General features: G+C 43.5%; 1 protein-coding gene across 3 annotated transcripts; it reads right to left on the bottom strand.

Annotated features, from left to right (window-relative positions):
- Positions 1 to 1,599: 1,599 nt before the first annotated feature.
- Positions 1,600 to 26,094, bottom strand: WDR86 (WD repeat domain 86). Of its 3 annotated transcripts, none has more exons than XM_074574041.1 (7): positions 25,778 to 26,094; positions 24,514 to 24,825; positions 21,587 to 21,728; positions 19,621 to 20,053; positions 10,225 to 10,360; positions 5,188 to 5,291; positions 1,600 to 3,201 (listed from the first exon to the last, which is right to left on the bottom strand). In XM_074574041.1, exons 2-7 carry the CDS (start codon positions 24,674 to 24,676, stop codon positions 2,983 to 2,985), a joined length of 1,197 nt encoding a protein of 398 aa, XP_074430142.1. In that variant the 5' UTR covers positions 24,677 to 24,825; positions 25,778 to 26,094; the 3' UTR covers positions 1,600 to 2,982. The 3 variants fall into 3 exon arrangements, with proteins under 3 accessions (XP_074430142.1, XP_074430143.1, XP_074430141.1); XM_074574042.1 differs by lacking the exon at positions 25,778 to 26,094 and adding an exon at positions 25,537 to 25,649; XM_074574040.1 differs by lacking the exon at positions 25,778 to 26,094 and adding an exon at positions 25,306 to 25,480.
- Positions 26,095 to 26,503: the final 409 nt, after the last annotated feature.

Genomic DNA, 26,503 nt, shown 5'->3' on the forward strand with positions numbered 1-26,503 from the left:
GCGAGCATGATAATGGAGGAAGCAGAGCTTTGGCCTGCAAAATGACTGCTCCGTTCCAGTGGCTGGACTTCGTAAGCTGCAGAAGTGGATTTTTTTTTTTTTTTTTTTTTTCCCCTGGCTACCTTAGCCAAGGACAGCAAAAGGCAGGGAGTGATTGTACTGTTAAGGAATTAATTGTATTTCATACTTCTGCATCAAGTCCTGCAACAGTTTAGTTTTGCATGGCTTCAAACTTCTGGGAGGAGACAAAAGCTTCTGAGGAGAAAAAACCAGCCCCAGCGCCCGTTACATCCTGTGTCTCTATAGGAGAGCACTGGACAAAATGCAGAGCAAACTAGAATATATGCGAGAACTGAAAATGAGAAAAATATGCAAAGTGATGGATGTTCTTTTAATAAGAAGTAGGCAGGAAAGCACAAATTTATTCCTTCCTTCAGCCAGAGGTGTTCCCAAGCCTGGCATTACCGTATGCTAGCCCGTAGGCAGGCACTGATGGCAGCGTGGGGCTGTACAGGCACTGTTTCCCCTCTTTGAAGTGGCTTGCATAGCAAACTGGCAGTGACAACTTAAGAAGCGAATGTTTGTCCTTGGGGAATTTAAAATTAGCATCATAACATGCAGTGCTTGTCAGAGAAGCCATTCCTCAATGATGTAATGCTGCCAGCGCTCCCCCCAGTAACTGTGCGTGCAGAGCTAAGGGATCGGAAGGGCAGGAGGCCTTGGCTAAAAGTTGTAAGTTAATTTTGACCGTGTATTTGAAGACACTGATATCTTTAGCAACAGGCAGAAGTGGTAATGACTCATTAATTCCACTCTTTACAAGATCTATGTCTATTAAATCCATTTGCTAACTCCATGTGGAGCTGCTGTATGGCCAGATAAGCGATAAGCTCTTGCCTCTAACATAGTGTGGCTAAAGTTTTAAACAAAAAAGTATAGCCCAGGCCATCTGTACAGCTCCATCCTCCTAAAGGCCTCCTGCTTAGCATTGACCTCATAAGCAAAATACAAATAAAATTAGCTGCGGAGCAGGCCATCGCCCCAGCAACCATGAGCCACCAGCTCATAAACATTTCCCACAGGGCCAGTACTGAGCGATGATGCTGGGACAGAGACGTTACGGTAGAATTAAATCTATCCTATGCAGATGACCTCCCAAATTAATCTCTCTTGGTAGGCATTTAACATAATAAATGCTGTTTCCTGCCAGGTAAGAGCTAACAAAGCTGCTCAGCAGGAGAGGCAGGCAGGTACGTAGCAGCAAGGACAGAGCTGGCAATGTTATGGTCACTGTGAGGGCTGAGCCAGCGCATGTGGCTCATCATCCTCCAGGCTCTCCCTCAAGACTGGGCTTTGGTTTGTGGCTGGTCACTCCCTCCCCTGAGTAGGGAAACTGAGCTCTGGGAGGCAGGTGCCCGGTGGGAGGCAGGACAGCTCCACAGCATGCCCCACTCCAGCCCCAGCCCTGAGGGAAAGGCAAGAAATGTTTCCAAAAGTATGTAACTTTTTTCCATATTCCATCCATTCTTAACCGCTGTGCATCCCCAGCCACCACATCCCTTCTAAATGAGAAGAAAATACAACCTCGCCAGTCACTTGTCTGTAGATGCCACATGTTTATTAGTCCATTCTAAAAAAAGGATTACAGCATTTTTGTCTTGCTGCAGTACAGAATAAATAAAGCCATAAAAATAAAAACATGTGGTTAGATAGTTTCATACTGGTTCTACAAAGAGTTATATCTGCAAATAGAAAAATATAAGAACCCTTGTTTATTCATGGCTCAGTGGTTATCAGAGGGGGATGAACCTGGAAAAAGACCAGGAGAACTTCGCTGGAGTTTCACTGCTTATCCCATGCAACTAACGACCTCGCAAACCAAGGGCAGACGCAGCCTCCTAAGGAGGAAGGAGAACAAATCTAGAGCACCCGATAAATCTTCCCATTTTGCTCTCCTCTCCCCTGAAAAAAAAAATGCAATTTGACATTCCCAGTGGATATAAGGAAAGCCTTTCCCCGTGAGGACAGTCAAGCCATGGGCCAGGTTGCCCAGAGACATGGTGCAGTCGCCACCGTAGACGTGGTGCCCAGGGAACAGCTTCTGACTCCTGCTGCGCTGAGACCAGGCCCTTCAGAGGAGCCCCGTGGGAGCCTCCCATGTGGGGAACCGTGCCTGGGGGTAAGCGGGTGGCTGGAGGCACACAGCCCTGGCAGTGTGGAGACAAAAGGCATGTGAAGCCCTTGCTGCTTCCTTTGCTGAAGTGTGAGATCGTAAAAGGTAAAAAAAGAACCCGCTAGGCCGTTGGGAGGAGGGCAACTGCTGTGCCTTGGCCAACAGCTGACCTTGGTACAAAAGGTCTGAGGTTTAGATTGTTCTCTAGCTTATGTTTTGTTTAAAAAAAAATAATTAAATTTCTGTCCTACTACTCCCAACTTCCCAGAGAAGTGTCCAGTCTGCTTTAAACTCCTTCTGCTGAGCCGTACCATCCTGCATTAGTTGGGCTCATGAGCAAAAAAAAAAAAAAAACTGACTCGAAGGTCAGCTGTGAAAACTGAATTCGTAGTTGTACGTACAATAGGGCGCCTTTCATTTCTACATTCAGCCACACAGGGGGCACGTGAGCAGGCAACAGCAGAAAACATTTCTCGTTGGGTACTAGACAGGCAGGAGGGTGCAATGCCTCTGTGCCAGCGGGAAATGAAAATACGCAGTTGTAAGTTCTTAATTACACACAGAGAGGTACATCACCTGAAGCACGCTGCAGTCCCTCCTGACCCCAGCACTGCTCAGCTGAGCGTCATCTGCAGGGACAAGATCTGACTTGAGTCCATCTGACAGTCACAGAGAATCCTGGCTCCTGAAAAAGAGGTTCAAGCAAAGCCATTTCCCATCTCTTTCCAAGTTCTGGTTTACATGGACACAGTGGTGCAGAAAACAAAAGGTTCAGCTTTGGTCACTGATGGAAAGTCTGTTCTGGATGGTCACATTAATTCAACGGTCTCGTGTTCCCCATTTTCTTGCTGTACCATACAGCCGACTTTATTGTTGAAGAGACGAGACAGACTTCCCTTCTGAGAGCTCCTGCCCTGGGCAGACCTCTCCTTCTTCAAACGCCGCTTGTTTCTCTTGCATATTCCCCGGATGTCCCAAATCCTTAGCGTGCCGTCGTGGGAAGCTGTGTAGAGCAACTCATTGTGGATCTGGAACAACAGGGTCACACTTAATTCCAAACCGTACAGCTCGGAATCGGCACAATCCAACTGTCAAACATCAGAGCGAACACAGCTTGATCCTAACACTTAAGGCCTGATAGCTCACTGCAAGAGCCGGTATAAATTATCACAAAAGCTGCTGAAGTGGGATGAGACATTACCAAGTCAGAACTCATTTCTCAGCCACTTCACAGAGCCATAAAATATAAACAGCAAGAGTTATTTATAACCTAAACCCACTAGAAAAGCAATGGGGAACGAAACTCAATGTCAGAGTAGGCTGTAGCTGGGAATTTCTGTGCTGTTTTCAGACGGTTGGTTTTGAAGATGAAGCTTAAGGAGGCACCAAAATCAGCATCAGTGGGGGGGGGGGGGGGGGTGTGGTGTTCAGGAATGCTTTCCTTCTCACTTCTTCCTTTGCAGTAAGTTATAGGTACGATTCCTCCTTCAAAATTTGTTTTCTTCCAAACCTGCCCTAATTTAAGCTTGATTCCCTCCTGTAGTTTCATTTCCTTCATGAAACATTTGCTGCTGTTGGTAATGTTTCCAACCGTCCTCCCCCTGCCCTAGAAGACAGCCCTCAGTCCTGATCATCTTCCTCTTCCCGCGCCAGTCTGTCCACCACCGGCGCTCGCAGTCTCCAGAGACGGGCCGTGATAGCGAGCGTCCCCCGGCAGTCTGGCTTACAGCGGCGTGAAGCACCACAGAACCACAGCTACCCCATCCCTCATTAATATACCTAAAATCATATTCATGTCACCACTTCAGTCCTCTGCCCTCCCAGGATTTTTTGCCCTGTGTCCTTGGAAATGAAATTACAAAAAAAATACAAAGCCAAGCTTTGATCTTGTCAATACTTAGGGCTGCCCAGAGTGATTATATCAATTATCACCCAAATACATCCAGGTGACCGTCTGCCACATAACCAATTGCTCAATACCAAGAGTTCACAGTTGAAGACCAACTAGACACTTGCCAGTTCGGAAAAATATACAAAAGACAACCATATTTACAACTCCGTACACTTGGGATCAACTCCAATAGGAGTTTTATCTATCTCCACTCTTTTTTCTTTCAACTGTTCTGCCAGAAATACTTACAGTGTCTCACGTTCTTAATCAAAATCCTTATCCTGCATACAGCATTTACTGAGATCCTGATGCAGGAAGACGCAGATTCTTAAATACAAAAAGCATCCAAGGATTCAAACCTTCCCCCCAGGATTCCTTGCATGATCCTGGTCTTTGCATTGACACCAGGGATTAGGAATTCTTCCCCTTTTAACCTAGACAACATGCAAGCAACTTTTCAGGGACTTAATTAACTTTTAGAAAATTTTTAAGCCAGTGTCAGAGACTCTTCCATTTGTCTGGTAGGATGTGGGTCAGACACGAATACAGAGCTTCTTTGTCATCTTTACACCTTCAGAAAAATAGATCCTGATGGTGCTATAAACGTTTACATACAGGGCAGCACCACTAGCTCTTCACTAGGATCAGAAAAAATGGCAAGCAGCTGCGAGATTGTTGAGGGATGCCACCCCCGGCGGGTTAGGGGTATAATGCTATATATTATTCTGCTCGGATAAGGCAGAAACTTCTTTTCCGCCTAGAGCACTGCAAACACTTATCATCAGAGTAACGGAAGTCCCGAAGTCCATTCCCTGCCCCTGCACAGGATCAGTTACATTTGCTTCATTTCTTATGGTTGCTTGTCTGACCTGACCTGAAAAACCTCCAATCACAGACGTAGAACTGTCTCTGGGGTCTCATTCTGTGGTTTTATTTATCCTTATTTATATTATCGAGTTTGTCTAAAATTACAAAAGGAAAATTGAAGCCTGTTACTTTTCATCTTACCCTAGAACAACGTCCAACCCAAGACACACAGAACAGCTAGCCACAGCAATTCCCACAAAACAAATTAGGGAGCAAACAGAAGCAAGAAATCCCAGCAAAGAAACCCCTTCCTGACCTGGATGCAGTTGATGATGAACTTGTGTCCTCGGAAGATCTTCTGCAGGACACCACTCTTGGAATTGAAAGCTCTTGCGCAGGCATCACCGCTTCCTGTGAACACTGCAACGCAACCACACAACACAGCGCAGGGCCAGATGTCAGCAGCCACGTAAGGTCAGTTCATGCAAGTTCAAAAATGTACCTATAACTAGTTCACAAAGGAGCACGGTGTATCATTTTTAGGCTTGATTCTCTTCTCAGTTTTAGCAGGTTCAGATCATTTACATTTCCCTGACCCCAGCATGCTTGTTTTCATTTGTATTTTTCTAGATGCTGAACTGTCTTAAGCCTGAAGTTCCTGCGTACACCAGCACTTCACTCCACACACACTTCAAACATCTATTTTTGCTCTTCTCTTCTACGTGTACTTCCTTGCCTAAACATGCCTCAATAGTTCTAAGCAGGCAATTTATCTCAAGTCTGGTTTTAAGGATTTCCGCTAAGCCTTCCATTTGTTTTACCATAGCTATTTCCGGGTTTCCACTCAGTACTACAGTACCTTCATCACTTCTGCTGCAGCATCACGCAGCGAAAGTGTCTGTACAGGGAAGCTGCAAACCACAGGACCTGCGCTACCCATACTAATGACAGGAATTTGCCCTTAGCTTCATTAAAACATGCCGTGTTTTTTACCCCCTTTTTCTATAAAAGCTTACTATCAGTAGGTGGGGCCGTCTCTGTTGAAATACCGCAGTTAAACCTTCTGTCCTCAGAGGTGAGTGGCATGTGTAGGCAGCTTTACAAAGCAGCTTTATAAATTCTTTCGGTGTGGTGGATTTCTTCAGCTAAATCCTGTAGCTTAGGATCTTTGCAAGCAGTAGAGCCTTTAAGTGATTCAACACCCAGGCTATAATCTGTCTTTCAGTACGGCACTGAACTTTTGGAGGGTTTTGGCTTTAACTCTTGTATTCTACGTGGTCTGTTGTACCTGTGCTACAAGAGTGGGGCTGGGAGGGATGTTTGGTTGGGGTTTTTGTTGGTTTTTTTTTTTTTTTAAAGTAAACTCAGCATGACCAGAGATTTTCACTGTTCATAAGGTTTCCTTAGGGTATCTTAACACGTTCAAAGAACAATTCCTCAACACTTCGGATCTTCACATCAGAACCCCAGAAGTTCTGCATCCAGGAACTGTAAGGCAGTGTTGAATATTTAGATTTTATACTTAGTAATATGCACAAAAGGAGCATAATTGTGTGCTTTAAGGGTTACAAACTGTCTTCGTAAACACTCGCTTTCCTTCACTTAACCCAAACTCCTCAAGTTTATCTAGAGATAAATATTTTAGAACTGCAAAAAGCAATATATTCACCGGTCCCTGCATTTCATGTCTTTGCAAAAGCCACCACCATGGGAAGATTTTTACAAAACTGAAGTGCCTGAAGACAATAGATACCTTATTGTTTGGGAGAATTCAGGCACTGGATTCCTAAAGGGAGGTGAAGAAATTACCACAGCAGTAAATTCAGGACTACACAACAACAGACGAGAGAACAGGCTACCTACTGCCATCAGCTATTCAACTTCAAATTAAACAGCAGGAGGCTGGGTACACCTTCAAGAAACATCCGGATGCAGAAAAATCAATGTCATTTTATATGGGCCACTATAAATTCAATTACCAACAAAATCCTGAAAAAGCATTGCGTCCCATTCTGCAAATGAGTAGTAATGATGTAAAGCAGGGAACAAGGTACGTTATTTTTTTTCCAGTGAATGGAAATCACTTAATACTATTACACACAGGCAGAGAGTAGGAACCAATTAAGAGCTGTTTTCACTATGCAGCTGTCAGTTTACTTTAGCAATATCGCTGTCATGATTTTGCTTTTGACAGACATCCTTTATGTCTTTTGAACTGTCACTCTAGATTTAGGAAGTCTCTTTGCACCTCTGTGTCTCAAAGGAGAGCTGTTGATCTAACCCAGATTTAACACTTAAATCTATGCACTTACATAGCACCTGTGAAACAAACAAACAAAAAAATAAATCAACAATTCAATTTTATTTTTTACTTAAATTTCATAGACCCTTGGGAGGGAGAACAGGCTTTAAATGTTCCCTTGGAGTTTTTGCAACATGAAAATATATAAACGGCATTAAATTTTAAATGACTACGCACATATTGTAGGAGAGAAATAACCAACATAATATCATTAAGTAAATTAGACTGAGAACCAGCTTTAATATTCCCCATGCTACTAATTACACAACTAGACTGAGGAACGCCACCAGAAACACATTCTGATGATTTAAAGTTTAGATCTCAGATGTGTCTGGACTCCCTGTACACTACAAAGCCATTTTGGAAACACATGTGTATTTTTCCTCTCATTCTTCTATTATGTTTTCTTATTTAGACTGTAAACTCTTTGGGGCAACGAGCCTTTGGGTACGGATCAGATAGCAAGCAAGAGACTGAAGATCTTCTAGCAGAAAGTTACCACTTCTCAGACAAGATTATTTCCATGTTCCTGTGCTGGTGCAAATGCAACAAACCATAACAAGCTTCATTTATATTGAAGTATTTTCTCCACATTATTAACAGACAGAGAATGAACACACAATGCTGATCTGTCCCAGGTGAACGGCTAGAATTTTAAGCTACACTAGCTCCAACATTTGGTATCCAGTAAACATGTCTTTGTAATTCTAATTGAAAAAAACCACTATTAGATACCGTGCAAATACACGATCAATGTGTTACAATAATGCAAGCAATCATAGTATATAAATTAATTTTTAAGGGGAAATTTCATCTTTCAAGAATTAAAAGGTGTCTAAATTCTATTCAAACAAGTCCCTAATATTTTCCCCGTTAAATTTTTTCTACCCTTCAAGTGGAGCAATTCGATTCTCCCTGTGTGACACTTCTAGTATTTTTGCGTTTGATTTAAAACAAGATCTTAAATAACTCTGTGAACACTTCCATCACACTATCAGGATGTTCTTCACAGGTCTGACTAAATGCAGAAATATTGCCTGCATTTTAAGAAAAAAAAAAAAAAAAAAAAAAGGAGTGTTATGGAAAAATAATGTATGTGTACGGCAGGGACAAGGTGGCAGGATGAGGGGGAAAGAGAGAAAAATGCAGAGCTGATGGGGGTGGCATCAAATAACAAAACTTTAAGTTTTCTTTATGATTGTTTTAGAGAGTCTGGTCAAGTCTACACCGGTTGCAAGAAAAGCAGGATCAACACTGAAAAAATGCAGCTCTGGAGGTCTCATTAATGAGGGAGAGACAGTCTCTCCACGTCCCACCCAGACACGAAGATTCCTCACTGCATCAGGCCAACATGAGCTTAGCACAGTCATCCTTTGGGTAGCCTTTGGGCAGTCTTGATGAATTCAATGTTTTGGTTTGTATCTTTATAATTAAAAGGGGGAAAACACACATACGCACAAAAAATAATCAGTGTTTTGTTTGCCAGTGTTCATCCTCAATTAAAATTTCTGGTTCATTTCCCCTGCCCTACCTGCCTACATCTTTGAGCAGTAACAACTTCAGGGTGCAGCGTAAGCTCAGACCCTTTCCCCTTCCATTTCAGCTTTCTAAACGAACTGCAAAAGCTGAAATAAGCAGAAATTATAACCTGCAGGTAGAGGACAGTGGGTTATTTCTGCAGTATAGGTGAGGAGAGCTGAAGTTAACCATAAATTATGATTAAATATTTTAATGGAGAAAAGTAGTGCTGTAGGTCTAATCCTGAAAAGAAAACCAAAAAAAGGCTTCCCAATTAAAATTAAAATCTACCTATGGTCTTGGTTACACGTTAAATTTCGAAACATAATTAACAAATCAATTCAGTTACTGGGTTATAAACGTAGTCAGTCAGCCACGTCTAGCATGGTGCTAGACAACTGCCATTAAACTGTAATCTGCCTGTGCAGGTAGGACTCTCTTCTAATGTGTGCCATCTTGCATTTGTCAGCCATTTCTCACCATTTCTCTGCCAAAAGAGATACCAAGGCCCAACCAGCAACCATTCATTTGGTGTTACGTGTTTGTTTCATAGCTGAAGCACAGAAATCAAAATCAGAAAAGCACTGCAAATTTCTAGATTATCTTAAGACAGGCATTGCCATCCCAGTTACCCTGAAGGAGAGAAGTACTTTTTTAGGAAGCAAATTAAGGCACACCACGTCTAACATCAGTGGCAGAATAAGACCAGGATGACACATAGAGAGGTTTAGGCTGATAAAGAGAGGCACGGTCTTGTAACCTAAACCCAGAAACACACAGATGACGTGCAGAAGGAAAACCAGACAAGAGAATGATTTAAAAAAGGGAGGTTTCACAGTCAAAATATACAGATACATCAACAACAGACAGTACCATAAAGATATTAACAGGAGTATTGAAAGTAGGGGAACTGAGTCCCAAGCACTAGTAAGGCAAGCAACACTTAGCTACTGCAGAAAGGTTGTTTGGGGAACAAATACAAGAAAGAGGACAGATAAAGGGAAAACTTGTGGAAAATGAGTCTAGTCTAGGAGATGGTCAGAGTGTGAACAGGAAGCCTAACTGTTAGGAAGCAGCAGTGAGCGTCTGAGATGTGATTCTGCTCTAGGACGCTCCATCACACAGTACCTACAAGGCAGCAGAGGCCGGCACAGGGCTGCATATCCAGCAGCAGCACTTGCTGTCCCCGAGTATGCAGCAGAAGCAGACTGACAGACATCAGACTAGCAAGGTTAAACCACGACTATACAAACAACCCACAGACAGCTCAGGATTTAAGCCACTTCCCTTGGTAACAGAAATAAAGGAACTGCCTCTGCATTTGCCAGAAGAGGGAGGTGGAAAATGTAGGGAAGATCTAAGCTTCCCACATGGAGTAGCGCAGTGAAGTTTGATACTGAACATAAACATGCTGGAGTTGAGAGAAGCAACAATTTTGCAAGCCTTCAAAATTATAGTATTGTCTATTAACAATCTTTGATCAAACATCAAAAAGGAGGCAAGGGACTGCTGAACATAGGAAAGGCAACTTACAGATCCCAGCGTGGTATTTCAAAGTGCTAACGCTGTGTTTGTGAGCCTTGTACGTTTGGATTCGCTCCCCAGTGTCTACTAACCAGCACTTCACTGTCCTGTCCGCGCTTCCTGAATACAAATGCCGATTCACTAGCTGAAGGGAAGAGAAAAAAACATCAGCAATAGTCTCTCAGGCACATTCATGAGAGAACTGCACTGAAGTGACTCATACAAAGTCACGGTTTCCAACTCAACAGCCTGTTACAAAGAGCAACAGCTACACCTTGAAACAGAGGGATGGTGAGCAAAACCAACCTTGTATTCGTCATGATCACCTCTCCCATTGACCTCTGGGCCTTAAAAACAGCTCCCACATTTCAGAAGATGAAAAACTTAGCCCATCTGCTGGTGCAAGCAGGCAGGATTTTAGTAAGCTTAACAATGCTAACCCTACTTCCATAATTAGTTACATTAATACAGCCTCAAAAAAGACCCTGCAGTGTAGTTTCTGAAAAGCATATTTGACAAGAACTCTCATCAGATTGTAAATTTTAATTACAAAAAACCTTCAGAACAATTTCGAGTAACAAAAAAGAGTAAATTAAAAATAAAATCCTATGCAACATAAACCAGGGCTTAATATGTTCACTCTGCACAAGGTCAATATTTGGAAACGCTAACTCTTCCTTGAAACTGTTTTGTATCTGCATTTCCACAAGTCTTTTTAGACTGTGTTATCAAATAATTAACTATCCTTACACAGGTTTCTAAACATCTTCAACCAGAGTGTCTTCTGCTGTGTGTTAGAGCAACTCTGCCTATAAATCCCAAAGAACAGTGCCTCTTTACGCTAGTTATCCTGCACACTGTGTGAACTCACAGGTGGTGGAGGTTGGTTTTATTCCACACAGATACAACAGAGAATGGCGAAGGGAAGGATTGCAAATGGGAAACTGAGACAGAAAGAATGTAACTGGCCTGTGCAAGACTATAAAACTAGCCAGTACACAGAAACAAACTATGCAAGGCCTGGCAGCTCAGCAAGGAAACCCTCCACAGAGCAAAGAAAAGCCTTGCATTCTATATGTGTCAAACGAAAGCTTTTAACAGCCATCATTACGTACAGCTCTGATGGCATAATGCTCCAAGCAGAGCACTGGCCCAAGACCTGCCATCTGAAGTCAGTGTAATGAAGGCAGCCAGTCATTGTACTCTCTCACAGCAATCCACAGGCTTCAGTTCGCCTGAACATCCAAGTTTGCTTTCATAGACTTGCAGTAATCTCTGTATCAAAAGGATGGAGAGACAGGAGGGAGAACCCTGACCCCCCACAAAGAAACAAAATTAGCATAAGGACTAATAATACTGTGCTTCCTCTCTAAACACACAGATCAGAAGGCTCAAGCGACCAGCAGAGCACTAACCCTTTACACTTCTCAGGTATCTCCAGGAAACCAACTGCAGTGAGCTCTGCGCAAAAGAACATTTGCGCTGTGCTACAAGAACATGAAACAAAAGGTTTTTAAGGTTTTTAAGATACAAAGCACTACAGTGACGAGACGATGCTAACACATGTAAGAACTGTAACGCAGGCAGACGAAGATGATCACTGGCTGCAGGTCCCACCAGCCCAGTTGGAGCAGTGCATGCCACGCTTCCTACCAGCGGAACTTGGCCCACGGGACAGTTTTCATAGCTAAACACATACCACTATTAAAAGCCAGCAGTACTTTGAAATGTCACATCCTATTACTTTTAAGCTGTTTCAGCAATGGCATTAAAACTACACCTCAATGAGGAAAGAGAAGGAATGACCAGCAGCACTAACAAAAACTGAGAGCTATACAGTTAATCTGACTTTTAATTTCCAGGCCCAACATGAAAAGGCATGAAGAGCACTGTCACGTTGCACCTGCTAAATGGAAGAGGCTGCTTTGAGCTGAGATCCTGCTGCACGGCTCTTGGCCAAGTCATTGCATTTCTTTTTCAGACATCTCAGTAGCAGCATCAACCCACCCACTGAACAAGAGAAAACACTAAGTTACAGACTCCTGCACATAGGGCCACTCTGCCTTAATGGTACATTACCTTACGCTGCTTCATTTCTACATTTAGGTGGGTGTATAAATGCTGAAGCGAAACAGAAAAGCTGCAACTTGCCTACATTTACTAATTTTCTAGATATAAAAATGTGTTAAATGGTGTGGGTTTACACAGGTAATTTAAGGCACCAGGATCATAAGAGCCATAAAAGCTTCCAATGCCCAGTCAGAGATCTGGAAAGCTGGCTGACGCACCAACCACCTTCAGTAAATTCAAGGCCTCTGTGCTACCCAGGCTGCTGCATGATAGGCTTTTAGGCACCTTCCTCCCCTTACCAGTTTAAGCAGGTGAGCACAGTAGCAAAGGATTCTCAGCCATGCATGGAAACAGAAATACTAACAAGTTAAACAGTCTATCAGATGTCACAGACTAAGCCTGCAGCACAGCCAACAGCAAAACCCAGTGCAGGCTCTGACTGTCACACAGCCTCTCATTTCCATGGCATTTTTAAAACACAGAGCACAAAATAGCTGTTAGTGGAGAAAGCCATCAAGAGCCATCAGCTCAGGCTGAAGCTGCAAATCAGATCTACCTTTAGTGATCAGGCATCATCTCATTTAATTGATGCAGATATCTACAGCTAAGATAAGTCTCCTTACAGTCACTGCAGTCTAGGGCACGATTCATCTCATCCTGAAGCAGATCGCAACTTAAAACTCATTTTCTTCCCCCTGACAAGGATGGACTTCTCAGTTGTAGCCATCTACACCAGTTTCGGTGAGATGACTCCCTTCTTCACTTGACTAAAGACAGGTCTAGTTTACAACTCCAGGCTAAGGTACAACACTTCACATATCTATATTTAATCAAAATAATCATAATCATCACACACTGTTCCCCTAGTCAAAGCACCTTATAAGCAGGCCCCACACTCTATGTAATATAAAATAAATACTTTCCCTACTTCACAGATGGGAAACCATGATATAATGCAACCGGAGTCCGTCCAAGAAAGGACTTGAAATTTAGAGCATCCTAACTTTTGACTGCCTAAATGCCAGAGTGCAGCCCCGATTTGGGAGGCTGATCCAGGCTGCAATCGTCCCTTTCTGCAACACACAGGAAGCAACAGTGCACAGCATCCCTGAAACTGGTCGAGAGAGGATATGAAAACAGATGGGATTCTGTCTGAGAAGTGCAAGACAGAGGCACCGATCCAACCTGACCCACGCCAAAGTGGTATTTTTACTCAAGAGCCTTCTTTCAGAGTTTGCATTCAAAAGGTGTGGCTATCCCCCAGTGCAGACACAGCAGCCCTGGCTCTAACTCAGCTAGGTTGGACACACTGTGCAAATGCCCACATGCTGGCTGGGCACAAGCCACCTTTGCTGTGGAAGCAGTGGAGGTCTTAGGGTCAGCCAGCAGTACGGATCCTTGGCTCCTGTAATCCTTTTTCTTAAGTCATGACCGTATTGAAAACTATCTAAACAGCCCAAGAAAGAGGAATGTAACACAGTTCCCCTGCTGACTTCCAGCCAGGTGCCTAAAGCACTGATTTCCAGTTAGGTCACCTTCTGCTGGCTCTCCCTCTAGGACTCTTGCTAACCTCCTTACACCAGCTTGGCTTCTCCTGTCCAGCAGTTATGGGACTCTCCGAATGGGTTCCAATCTCCTGACCCACAGAGGCCATTTAACCCAGATCCACCAGTTGTTAGACTACTGGGCAAAATAGTACATTGCCCTCCTCCTTGTCATATTCCTGAATGAACGTGTCCACAGGTGCTGTTCCTTGGGTTAAATATCCCCACTGACATGTTTGGCTCAGCATACCAGTCCCCTCTCAGGAGCTGGACAAAGTATACTGACTTCTTCACCACAACGTGAGATCAAGCTGCAGCTTCGGTGGGAGCTAAGCCTCCCCACAGCCAAGACTGGCACCCATTTTTACATATGGGCATCCAGGCACAGTTATTTTCAGCAAATACTTGTGGGTTAGGTCCCCAGGTCCATAACTACTGGGCTTTTCTAGCCTAAAGTCTTCAAAGCCATACCCAATTCCCTAGGTCCCAGTCCTATTCTTATTAAAGAATCTAATTTTCTTATGATTTAGAAGGAAAAATGTAAAATTTCACTCAATAGATTTTTCCAGATATACCCAAGTCTGTCAACTCTTGGTTTAAAAATGATCAGTAGAAACAGTTACATATTCTAATCTGCAAATGCCTGGAGAAGCGGTGATATTTTCAGAGCTGTATTTTCCTTGGCTGGCTTTTGAACTCTTTCTTCACTTCGGCTAACTGCCCAACAAAGCTCTCCTGACAAGAAAAAGCATGGCAAGGCAAGGACACCTGTAGCAGAGCAGACAACACAGAACAAATTTGCAGCTCAGACACTAACGAGCTGAGTGGACATTTCAAACCCAAGTAGCTTCAAAAGAATTAAAAATGAAATGAAACACTGAGACACATGAACGGAGCAATGTCTTAATCCTCAGGCCAAAGTACCATAGATGTACCATTCCATGAAAAAGTTCAGACTTTGCTTGTGAGTAGCAAAGTAACAGCAATAGCAAAATACAGGTTGAAAACACTGGAGTAGTTACAGCTTTCCCTATTAAAAAATGACAGCTTTATGCAACCCTGACCTTGGTTGTAGCGCCTAGACACACTACAGTTTGAATTAAAAACAAAAAAACCAAAAAAAAACCCAATAAAAACAAACTCACATCTAGGGTTGGTGTCTCAAGACAGTCACAACCCTATCGCTCCACAAGCTTGGCTGAACTGAATATATGTAGCAGCTTAAGAAAATTTCCACCTGTATGAATGCCAAAAATATCTGCAAAAGAGCTGTTCAGCAGGTATTTCAACCTTATAGGAGTGGATTTTGCTCTCCCAATTAACCTTTGCTATAAAAAGCAATTTAACCCTCATCCAAGGAAAGGCTATTGGCTCTGCAAACAGATTTGGACATACATTTTTTCCTGAAGGTCACTGCACTCAGCCTGGCTCCCAGGAAATTCATGATGAGTTCACATCAGGAACCACATTTCCCGTTGCCGTCTTACCCTTCACATGGGGCTCAGTATTCCTACAATCTGCCAGCTGGGTCTTCTGTTCACAGCCACTTCTAAGTTAAAAATCACCAACTTGGACCAATCTCAAGTTACAACTATGTAAGCCTTCAGCCGAGTTAGACTTTCAGGATCCCATTCAAACCACATTCATTTTAACATGCTAACAAACTCCCTGTGGGCAAGAAATTGTTTTTTTTCCTGAGAATCCATCTAGAATGAGCTCTCTGGTCTGGCTGTTAGAGAACATTTTTCAACTTCTTTACTGCAGTGCAAAGTAATGGTCCTAGAAACATGTTTCTTTTCTACAGGTGTTGTTCATATTCCTCTAATTCACATCTTCATCCTCTGATGAATTATGCAACAAATACAAACACAAATTACAAAAAATATGTGCACTTAATTTAATTGGTGTGACAAGAAAAAAAAAATCTGTCCCCATGATCACAACAGTTAAGCATATAAACAGAGCCGAGGCAATGGCTTTGTTCAAAGCATTCTTTTCTTCTACTCAGATTTAAAAGGCAACTAAAGGGAATGCTCCAAACAAAGGATCTTTTGCAGGAAAACAAGAAGCAAGTCCTTGCCCACTCATGTTCATTTAAAACTCCTTTTGCAAGAATGGAGTTTTCTTGGAAGAATGTTTGCTATAGGATCCAAGCTAAATTCCAAGCTGGAGCATTTCTCTCTGCCAGCTTTTGGCAGCACAATTTTGATAAATACTCAGAGGCAGAACAATCAGCAAAGGACAAAGCAATCCTTGTGAACAGTCTGCAAAGCTACTTTGGAGACATTTAGAAAAAAAACACGCAAGTAAATATTTAAGTCAGGGTTATTCAGCCTCTCGCAGGCAGTCACGTTAATGAAAATGCATGTTTGATTATTAATTGCAAATACTGGGCTTTAGCCAGGCTTGAAAGTTTTAAGTGGAAGAACTTGCATGAGCTGCATAACTATACTCAGCCCACCCCTGCCTTTCCCCATCACTTCCTATAAAATCTCATCACTGGCTCCTATATGAAGAGGGAGCACTCAAAACAGCTGCTGTCCCTTGCCTGCCAAGCTATCAATGCACTGCAGGAGAAAGAGTGAAGAGTTCTGGCTGCTCCACTGCTAGTTACCTTGCCTGACTATGAGAGTGAAGTAGGCAAGGCTGCCAAAGCACCTACCATGACACAATTCCCACTGCAGATAAAGTCTCGGGGCAAAACTTTTGTCAGTCTAATTTAGACAGTGGAAGGACACGAAGAGTGGCATTAGAATAAGCTGGTACCTGCAGCAGAACTACTTTGACAGTAAAGCACATGCAGTCAGTTCAGCTGGTAAATCACCTTCAACAGACTGCTGCCGAGACAAGCAGGGCAAGCCCCAGGGAATATCTGAGCAGCTCACCCTCTTCACTGCCCAGGACCACCAAGGATGGTGGAAAAGGGAAAGCTAAACACTCACCAGTGTTTTCCGTTCTGCCATACTAAATTAAGAGTTGCTTTCAGGCTGCTCTAACTTATGCTAGCTGGCAACAACACCTAAAATATCTCAGAGCAACTGAGGAATATTTAAAATCTGAACATGCCTGTGGCATCACCTGTAGCTTTTCACACGCCAACACTGCAGGAAGCAAGGTGGAAAACGTGGGTGTGCTTTATGGATATATCTACCCAGAAACACTCCTTCAAGAAGCTCCAGGAATTTCCATTCACTGCTACGGCAACTCTATTAGTATTTACTGGAAAGTAATGGGAGACAACTGGAACAGTCGAGACCTAATTTGCAGCCGTTTAGAACATCCTGGGGCATTCCCGTTAATAGCAGTACTTTTTAAAGTTGGGGAAAATATGGTCTCAATATCCAAATTTTTCCTGATCTGTGTCCAGGATGAGAGATCACACTAAGCATTTCTCAAACTTTTTGAAAGGTCACCCTCCCTTAGGGATCTTTACTTGAATAAATAAAATGAAAATAAGTCTTTATTTTTTCCCTTTATTCTCACACAAGCACTATACCACCCAGGGAACAGGTAACTACATTTAATTGCTGTTACCAACTCAGCTCCTCCAGGACAGGGGAGTGAAAATCTGGTGTAATTAGAGCTCGCTTCTGCCCTGAAGAAAATTAACTATTCTCAACAATTAAACCTGTCTGCTGGCTACTGTGAGCAACCCACAACTACCTCCAAGTCCGTCCTGACCCATGGTTTTTTCAAATACTATCCCAACTCCCTGCCACAGATTGCAACAGTCACTTAGAAGCCCCAGGCAAAAAAGGCTCTAAGAGCTTTTTGAGAAGAAAACAAAAATATAAAAAAAACCCCAAAACCAAACACCTCTATTCAGGAAGTTTCTCTTCTGTTGTAACATCTTTGTATGGATTCTGGTGATTGACCCCTTCCTAAAAGAATGAAAATACCATGTGGGCTGTGCTGAGAGGCAGCCAAGTGGAACAGAAGGGCTAGTGTTGAACCCAGTAAGGAAGAGGGAGGAATTAGGAAAGATCGACAGCCTAAAGCTATTCAACAGCAGTATAGCGACTGCTTAAGCTGGGATAAGTTTGAGAGGCCTAGGTACTAAATGCTCTCTGTGGGGACAGTATGTACCTCAGCTGGACTCTTCTAGCCTCAGACATAACTGGGGATGAGAGAAATGAGAGGCTACCAGTTACTCACAGCTAGAAGAGGATTTGGCCAGGACTGTTGCCAGCCAAGTCTTGGCAGCAGTAGTCTTGTGTACTTTGAATTGTTCAGGTTTTCCAAATAGATGTATTGGTTTTGCTTTTCTTCTCCCCTACAAGAAGTTCTGTTTGTTTAAAACCATTGTTTAACTCTGTGCTCACAAGCGGAGAAGCATTGCTCATTCTTGAGCATTCAAAGAGTGTAATTGAATTTCCCAGGCTTCTGGGAGAGGGTCAAGCCAGTTTTGTGTAACAGTTTTAGCAAGAACCCAATTAAATTAAAGCAAGCTCTGCTGTTGCCAATCTGTGCCTTGGAGAAGGGTTACAATTAAACAGCAAAACATAGCGTGACACTAAGAACAGCAACAGATTTACTTAAGCATTCTCAAAATACATTACCACAATATCATAAAAACAAGCTTTAACACTGAGAATTTACCCGAGCAAGACAAACATTACTGCAGGGCAACATGATTTTGTGTGGTTTTTCTTCCTCTCTAAAACTGAAGGAAAATAGAATTCCTTCAGTACTACCGGGTTTTTAGTCTGCTAGCGTCAGCAGTGACTACCTTCTTTAGAAACAAAGGCAACATTTATTTATCAAACATCTATTAAAAATACATACTGCAGCCTTTGTAAAGGAAAAGCACTTAAGGATGACAAACACGGAAGGTAGTGAGAAAAACTATTGTCATTAACTTCAGTCAGACACACACATTTAAAAACATTTAAGGTTAGCTGACCTGAAGCTAAGTTACAGACCATCATTTACCTTCTTTAAATGTACCATTAGCATTTTCTGGTGGACAATGGAGTGTACAGGACAAGTACTTGTGCAATAGTTCCCCTTTGCCTTCATCTGCCTAACCTCGTTCTCTCCTCTGCAACATTAACAAACCTGGCAGCATTCACCAGAAAAATACTGCGAATAGAAAACCACAATATAGTCCTTCAGGTCACATTAATTTCCCCCCCACACACCCCCTTCATCATTTCCTGATTTCCCTCCCCCATGCTCTACTTCTCTTTTCTTTCCCTTGCCCATTCTCTCATCTTGGCCATCTCTTTCTCCCTTTCTTTTTTCTAATTATGTCTGTGGGGGTTTTAAAGCAGGATTTTTTTCAGCTTTATGCTTTCCTATTATCTTTTGCCCCACAATTTTGAGTTGGGTTTTGGTGGCGTTTTGGTTATGGCGATTTATTTTTTGTTAAGGTAACTTAAAAAGCAGAGTAAACCAGATATCTGACCCTCTCTCTGTTTACTTGCACAATCAACAGCTCAAGTTATTTTTCTTCCAAGTCTGGTGATCCTATGTACACAATTCTACTCAGAAGAACAGTCCTTCCAGCCATGCTGCTCATCTGTTTCAAGACCTAAGAGGATTTAAATAGATAACTGAGCTAGAAGCTAGACCAGAATAGCCACTAGAAGCCAACAGGATACCAGAAACGGTTTTAGAGCACTCAAGACCACAGAGCACTATTATTTTGTTATTAGATGAATGCTTAAGCTTACCATTTATAACCTGTCTCAGAAGAGCTTCTTTATGAATGAAAAGACAGTGCAGACCCACATGAGTTAGGATATGGATACCCCCTTTGAACAGCTCTTGAAGAAACCTCTGTTCTTACCTCTAGGCAAATTACTGATCCTTGATGCTCTTTGAACACTTTCAGCTGCTCACCAGTGACAATATTCCACGTTCGAATGGTATAATCTGTGCTGCCAGAAAACAGCTCCCTGTTTGGTGCGTCAAGTATAAGGCATAAGACAGCCCCAGTGTGTCCCAGCAGAGTCTGGTAACAGCGCCCACTGGACACCCACCAGACCTTAACAGTGCAGTCTGTGCTACCTGTCACTAGGAGGTCTCTGCTCACTTTCTCCTCCTCTTCCTCTTCCTCCTCCTCTTCTTCAAGAACATCCCTGGAGGAATAGTGAGCTAGAGTCAGGACACAGTTCCGATGGCCCCGGAATTCCTGGATTTGTTTCTCCTTGTCCACACTCCAACAACGGGCCGTCCTGTCATAGGAGCCACTAAAGAGATAGTCTTTGGCAACCAGGATCCTGCAAAAAATAAAGTTTGCATATATGAACGGTATCATTATTTTTACTTAACTATTTTTTGGTCACAATTTCAATGCCAAGTACACTGAAGTTAGAAACAGTAGCATGAACACAACGTATAGAACCCTGATTCAGCATCCCTAAGAGACATTGTTTATCAACTTTTTTGTTGGGTTTTTTTTAAATAAAAAAATAAAAAATCCACAAACAGCAAACACTTCCCTGTTTCTGCTTTTAGGATTGAGACCTCTTATTCAGGAATATCAATGCAGACATTTTAGCACTATAGCATTGTCACTTTGGGCATTTGTGTTTTTCTAAAATCTTTTCCAGCAGCATTATTATGTACTTTTCATAACTTACACGTGCTAACTAAGAGTTTGTGGTGTTTTTTTTTAAGGAACTCATTTTTGATAATTATTTATCAGTATTTCTTTACAAATAATTATCTATAAACCGACCTGTGAAAATATCTTGGAATTAAAATACAATTAAAAACCAAAAATCCAGGAACCTGAACTGTAACTGGCAGTATGCAAAGATAATCATCTTTCCATCATCAAATAGAGAGTGTGCAGGGCAAGAAAATACACACCTAATTTCTCTTAGCCCAGGATCTCATAAGACGTAGAGCAAAAGCACCCCACTTACTACATAACTGAAGAGCGAATCAGAGATTACAGCTCAAGAATTCAACTTACTGGGCCTCCAAAATAATAACTAGTAGCTGCACAAACATATAACAACAGAAAAATCTCTACAGTTTGTATTTACAAACCAGAGATGGGGAACATCATAACCTGTCTTCTTTGTCAGCTGAGTTTGGCCCTCTGGAACCTTTCAAACTGGCAATAAAGTCATATGAATAGGGAACACATTTCCCATTTACTGATTCAAGCAAAAATCAGGCCAGTGCCAAAATACAGACAGAGCCAGCCTTTGTAACTATTTACAGAATCTAGCTACACATCATATGTGTTTTGAGTTTAGTAAGGAATAAAAAAACACACCCACCAAAAAAAAAAGTAAGAAAAGGATACCAGCATTTGACTGTTCTCTTTATCATTAATTAAATCCAGCCCAACTATTAAAGAGGCATTTTAAATTGACGGGCCAATCAGTCACGCATAATCAGTTTAATATTAAACTTCATTTGCACAAACAGGAATAGTAATTCCAGAAAAAGTCCTGACTTTATCCCTCTTACTGACACAAAGGCTTGACGTGATGTTTTTAAATCTATTTATCAGAAGCATCTGTTATCAATTGAATAATTTCTTCTGGAATTTCATTCCTAGCCCTGGATTCAACTCCCCTGCTGTGTGCCTTTCATTTCTCTCCTATCTGCTGCCTATGGATGTGTCAGCACTGTTGCTAGGAAAACTAATCATTACAGCACAGAACATGTGTAGCATGAACTCAAAGGTTTACACAACCCATTTTATTAGTGTAGTAACAGAGAACTGCAGGAAAATGACAATATATACAATAATAGATTACAGGAACACAAGGGAAGAACTCCACGGAACCAACCTGTTCACAATTGATGTGTGTCCTCGGTAAATGGCCAGGCACTGACCTGTCATCACATCCCACTTTCGAATGGTATGATCTGCGCTACATGTGAAGGCAGCCTCATTTTCCAAGTGGCAAAAGGTGATGTAACTTTCATGTCCTAGGAATAACAAAGGAAATAAATTAAATCACTGTGCATGCAAGCAGGACAGACTACTTGAGCTCTTTACCTTAACTAAAAGAAAAATACAACAAACAAGTGGACCGAAGCTCTAGTTTTAAATGCACCACCACGTTCTTCGCATTTAAGGATCTGTATAAAACATAACATTTTTAATTAACAGCAGAAAACTCCATTGATACACAAATTAAGTGGAAAACAGTACAGTTCTACCAATCAAGCAGACTGAACAGTATTATAAAAACATGAGCTAAATTAGTATCAGTATAATAAATCTCAGACTAATGAAGTTTAAAACCAGTAAAAAACTGGCTTATTTTTTAATAAAGAAATGCTTTTGCTTCCTTCTTCTGAAGTCAGAAAAAAGAGGCTGCATTTTGACCCAGCCCATTGATTGTCAGGACAAAACCAGCCCTAAATTAAAGCACCAAACTATGAGAAAACGAAACGACATGAAACTCACCAGCAAGTTTAGTTTCATTGTCCAAGCAGAATGAAACACAAACAAAAACACCTATCTGGGTAACAGGTCAACCAATACTTTTCCCATTATGACTAATAACATAAATAAATCCCACAATTTTCAAAATATCAGCATATCTTTAAGGAAATGACACAGAAAGAAAGAATAAGAGAACAATTATTTATTCACTATTCAGAGTATGTTGAGATTCTACAGATAACAATAAAAATAGACACAACCGCTACTCTAAAAATGTCATGCTGAAAAACAGGGTAATACTAGCAAAAAGGAGTCAACATTACGACCTTAAGATTTTGTTGTTGCTTAGCAAGATGTGTCATTTTTCTATTGTATTGTTAAATCCACCGCATTTAAAAAATCACCTTAGGATTCAAGTCCCAGATTTTTCCAAGATCTCTTGTGTGAAATTGTTGTCAACTACCTAATTGTTGGGATAGTTTTATCTTGCACTCTTTTGTTTTAATTATTTAGACTGTAAGCTTTCAAGATCAGAACTGTTTCCTCTTAAGTAACTACTACAAAAGAGTCACAGACATTAGTTGAAGCTCGTGGGCCGTACTGTGATTTAAATAGCACTATTCTTTGAGGAGAAAAGAAAAAAATATAAGAAGGACAAACACAATTAAAGAGAGAGAGATGGACAAAGATATTAGAAAAACGGAATCATGTTGTAGAATAAAGAGATGGTAAAAAAAACTGAGGGAAAGCAGACTGCCTAGTAAAACACTTTGTTTCACTGACTGCAAGAAACAGATTTTACTACAGCTCCTGTAGTTCAAAAGCCTTGTTGTAGTTCAAAAGCGAACCAGAATCCACATTATAAACATGCATCTTGTTTCCTCTTAAGCAAATTCACCAGATGTCAAAAATGAAACAGATCAGCAGGGCTACAGGCAAAAACTATACCCATCCTCACATTTTCATGTAAAATTTTTGCAAAGCAGCTTAAATGGGACAGGTTTCAACCAGCAGCATTTTTCTCATGTAATTCTGCTCTGGGAAGACCAAAAAAGATCTTGGTTACTGCGCCAAAGTCTGTCAGTTAGATTTTAACCATCAATAACACTCAAGCCACACAAAGGATGCCAAAACCCCCTGGGGCAGACAAGGTCTGGTGCTGGTGTAGTCAAAAGCAGCCTACACAAAAGTCTGTTGGTTATGCCGCCGTGGAAGCTTGAAGCTGTGTTATAGATACAGGTTTATCAGCAATTATAGCTTGAATGATACAAATTTACACAAGAACTCTGTGTGTACGTAAATATAAAATACAGTTATCTGACTCGACTGACTGTTCACAAACTATCTAGACAGCCTTCTTTAGGGTTCACCCCAAACACTAGGAGTACATAGGCCAGATTCTGAACATCATCCAATGTATTTCTCTTTCTAGTTAAAAGCTAATTGGTTGTTTACAGGGATTTCTAAGCCCAAAGCGAAGGCAGTGAGTTTTCCAGGAGTTAGAACCATGGCAGGATGTGGGGAAAAAAGACAATACTCCATAGCTAAAAACAAGCAAGCAAGCAAACAAACATCTACAAAAAAAAAAAAATCACAGCAATGTAATTTCTTCTTTGGAAGAAAAAGGGATTAGAAATTCTAAATTTAAGAGCACTTTTTTCTGTATTGAGGAAAAAAAGAACATAAGTGAGTGACAATACAAAAATCTTTAGTCCACATCTGACTCCTGCATGACTGTACTTCCTACAGAGTTTTTCTTTGCCTTTTAATTATTGAGATGCTAGTCTAAGGGTAATAAATTTTGTTTAAAATGCAAAAACAATTTACAATGAGAAAGCCTAGCAATTAACATTTCTGTGCGTCAAATGTGGAGAAAAAATTAGCCTATTTAGTAAGGTTTCTTTCCAGACTTCTGGGTCAAGAGGTTCTAAATAAAAATTGTCTGAAAAATGAAATGATTAAAAGGAAAAATAAAAAAAAATAAAAAAAAAAAAAAGAAAAGAGAGAGAGAAAGAGAAAAACAAAAAGTCCAGATTTCATCAGGGTGTAAAACAGAGGACTTCCAGAACGAGACATAAGTTAAACAACTGCTAAGTTCCACAGCCTGAGATAAAAGGATCCATGCATTCAGTAGCACTGGTAACCTGCTCTGGGTGGAACAGCTTCTGCTTAACATTACTGTAACCAATACTCAAAAAAAAACACAAAACAAAATAAGCATTATTTTGGCTGCCCAGCAGACTTCGGGGACTGAAAGAGACCAGAACATGATGTGTGGCCTGTGCCATGGCTCAAAAACTAGGCGAAAAGGAGCTACTGTACCTTGGAAGTGGCCATGGCACTGGCTGTCGGCAGTGCTCCAGAGCCGCGCAGTGCCATCCTCGCTACCCGTGAGCAGGCGCTGCCCGTCCGGGCTCAGGCTCAGCCAGTTGATGCCTCCTTGGTGATCTGTACAGACCTTCACTGCTGAGCCACTGTTCCCCATCCCGCCAGTCCCAGACAAGGCAGAGGCTGCGGGTCAGATCATGGGCACTGCGCAACCCGCAGACTGTGCTCTGGGCCTCCAGCCGACTCCCACCGACCAACCTCAGCCATTACCTCAACCCCGAAAAATCATCGGGGTGGTCCGGACAGCTGCAGAGGGACAAAAAGGAGGAAGAGGAGGGCACGTCAAATCACTTTATCTCCCCCGTGGATACATCACTTTCCCACTCAGGGTGTGCTGAAGCCATTGAGTGCCCCTTTCTCCGCAGGAACCGAAGCCCCACTGTCGTAAGTTGGCCCTTCAACCCCACTGGTGCGCCTCCTCCATGGGCACAGAGGTACGTCCAGCCCCTCGGAGGGGACCCAGCCTGGATGGCGGCGGAACCGCTACCTGGTGCCCTGCTCTGAGGCTGCTGGCACACCGATTCTTTTCAAGCAATTTCAAGGCTGACTTGGGGCACGCTGAGGAGGCGACGCCTCCGAGCGAGGGAATCCCGGCCTCAGGCGGCCCCCACCGCCCCGAGGGCCGCCTGCCCCCTCTCCCGGCCGCCGCGGGATCACCTCAGCGGCCCCCGGCTGCCGCCATCCCCCCCACACGGCCCCCCCGGCATCTCCGCCCTCGACACTTACTCGGACACGGCCCCGGGCTCGTCTCCGGCGGAACGATCCCGCACTCACCCTCCGGGCGGAGGGAACCTCCTCCCGCCGGAGGGGCCGGAGCCGGCGCCGGGCCGAACGTGGGATCCCCCCCGCCGCCGCCCTGCGGGGAGGCGGGAAGGGCTCCCCTCCGCCCCCGCCGTGCCCCCCTCAGGCCACCTCGGGGCGGTTCCCCACCCCCAGCGCCAGCCCTCCCTCCGTTACCTCCCCCTCCATGGCAGAGCCGCTTCCAAGCGCGGCAGCCCCTCTCCCCGGGGCGGGCAGCCGCTCCCTGCCCCCGCCCGCGCTGCTTCCTTGGGGCTACCGCTCCCCGCCTCGTCCTCCCAGGAGGTGCCCGGCGGCTCTGCCTCTCCGGGACGGCCTCCCCCGGCAGCAAACCCCCTTTTCAGGGGAAAAGAGGCATTCCCCCACCCCCTGCCTCCCCAGGGCTGAAGCCGCCCCTTACCTCCTTTCAGTCACCCGGCGGTGAGGGGGGAAGAGTTGAGGGGCCGGAGGGTCTTTCCCGGCTGGGCACCCTTTAATAACCGCGCTGCGACCAAAACAACCCGACAACGCTCTCACCACCCCCTCAGCGGAGTCCCCGGGCTTCTCCTCAGGGGGAGGCAGCGCTTCCAGCCGCACGTTTCGCCCCCTCAGGCCGCCCGCCGGCCCCGCCGCCTCAGGGCACCCCCCGGGGGCACCGGCCCCGCGGCGGGAAGCCGCGTTTCTTCCCCGGCTTCTCAGGCTGGTTCCTCCCGGCGAGGGGACGCAGAGGCTTGTGCCGCCGAGCTGGGGGCTGGCTTTGAGGGAAGCCATTGCCTTTTGTTCCTCCTCTCGCCCCCCCCCCCCCCCCCCGAGCTCCGGACAAACTTCTTCTCAGGAGCACCCCGCCATCCATGGGAGCCCCCAACCCCCTCTCTTGCTCCGAGCCTTCCCAAAGCTTTTTGGGCCATTTCTTGTTAATACAGCTCCTTGTCCCATGCACTCCCAGTACTTGGGCTGGTAGCAGGGCTCCTGGCTTCATGCTGCCCTAAACCCCCTGTCCAAGGGCTCCGACATGGCGGGATGGAGCTGCTCCAAAGGGGGGCTCTGCTGCCTCAGGAGCTGTGGGGAACATGGGCCAAAAAGGGTCCTGTCCCACCGTGGCATAATTAAATGTACAAAAGATAAATCCACCAGGCAGAGAAAAGCA

This window comes from Larus michahellis, chromosome 2 (genome assembly GCF_964199755.1).
Source record: "Larus michahellis chromosome 2, bLarMic1.1, whole genome shotgun sequence".
Classification (NCBI taxonomy): domain Eukaryota; kingdom Metazoa; phylum Chordata; class Aves; order Charadriiformes; family Laridae; genus Larus; species Larus michahellis.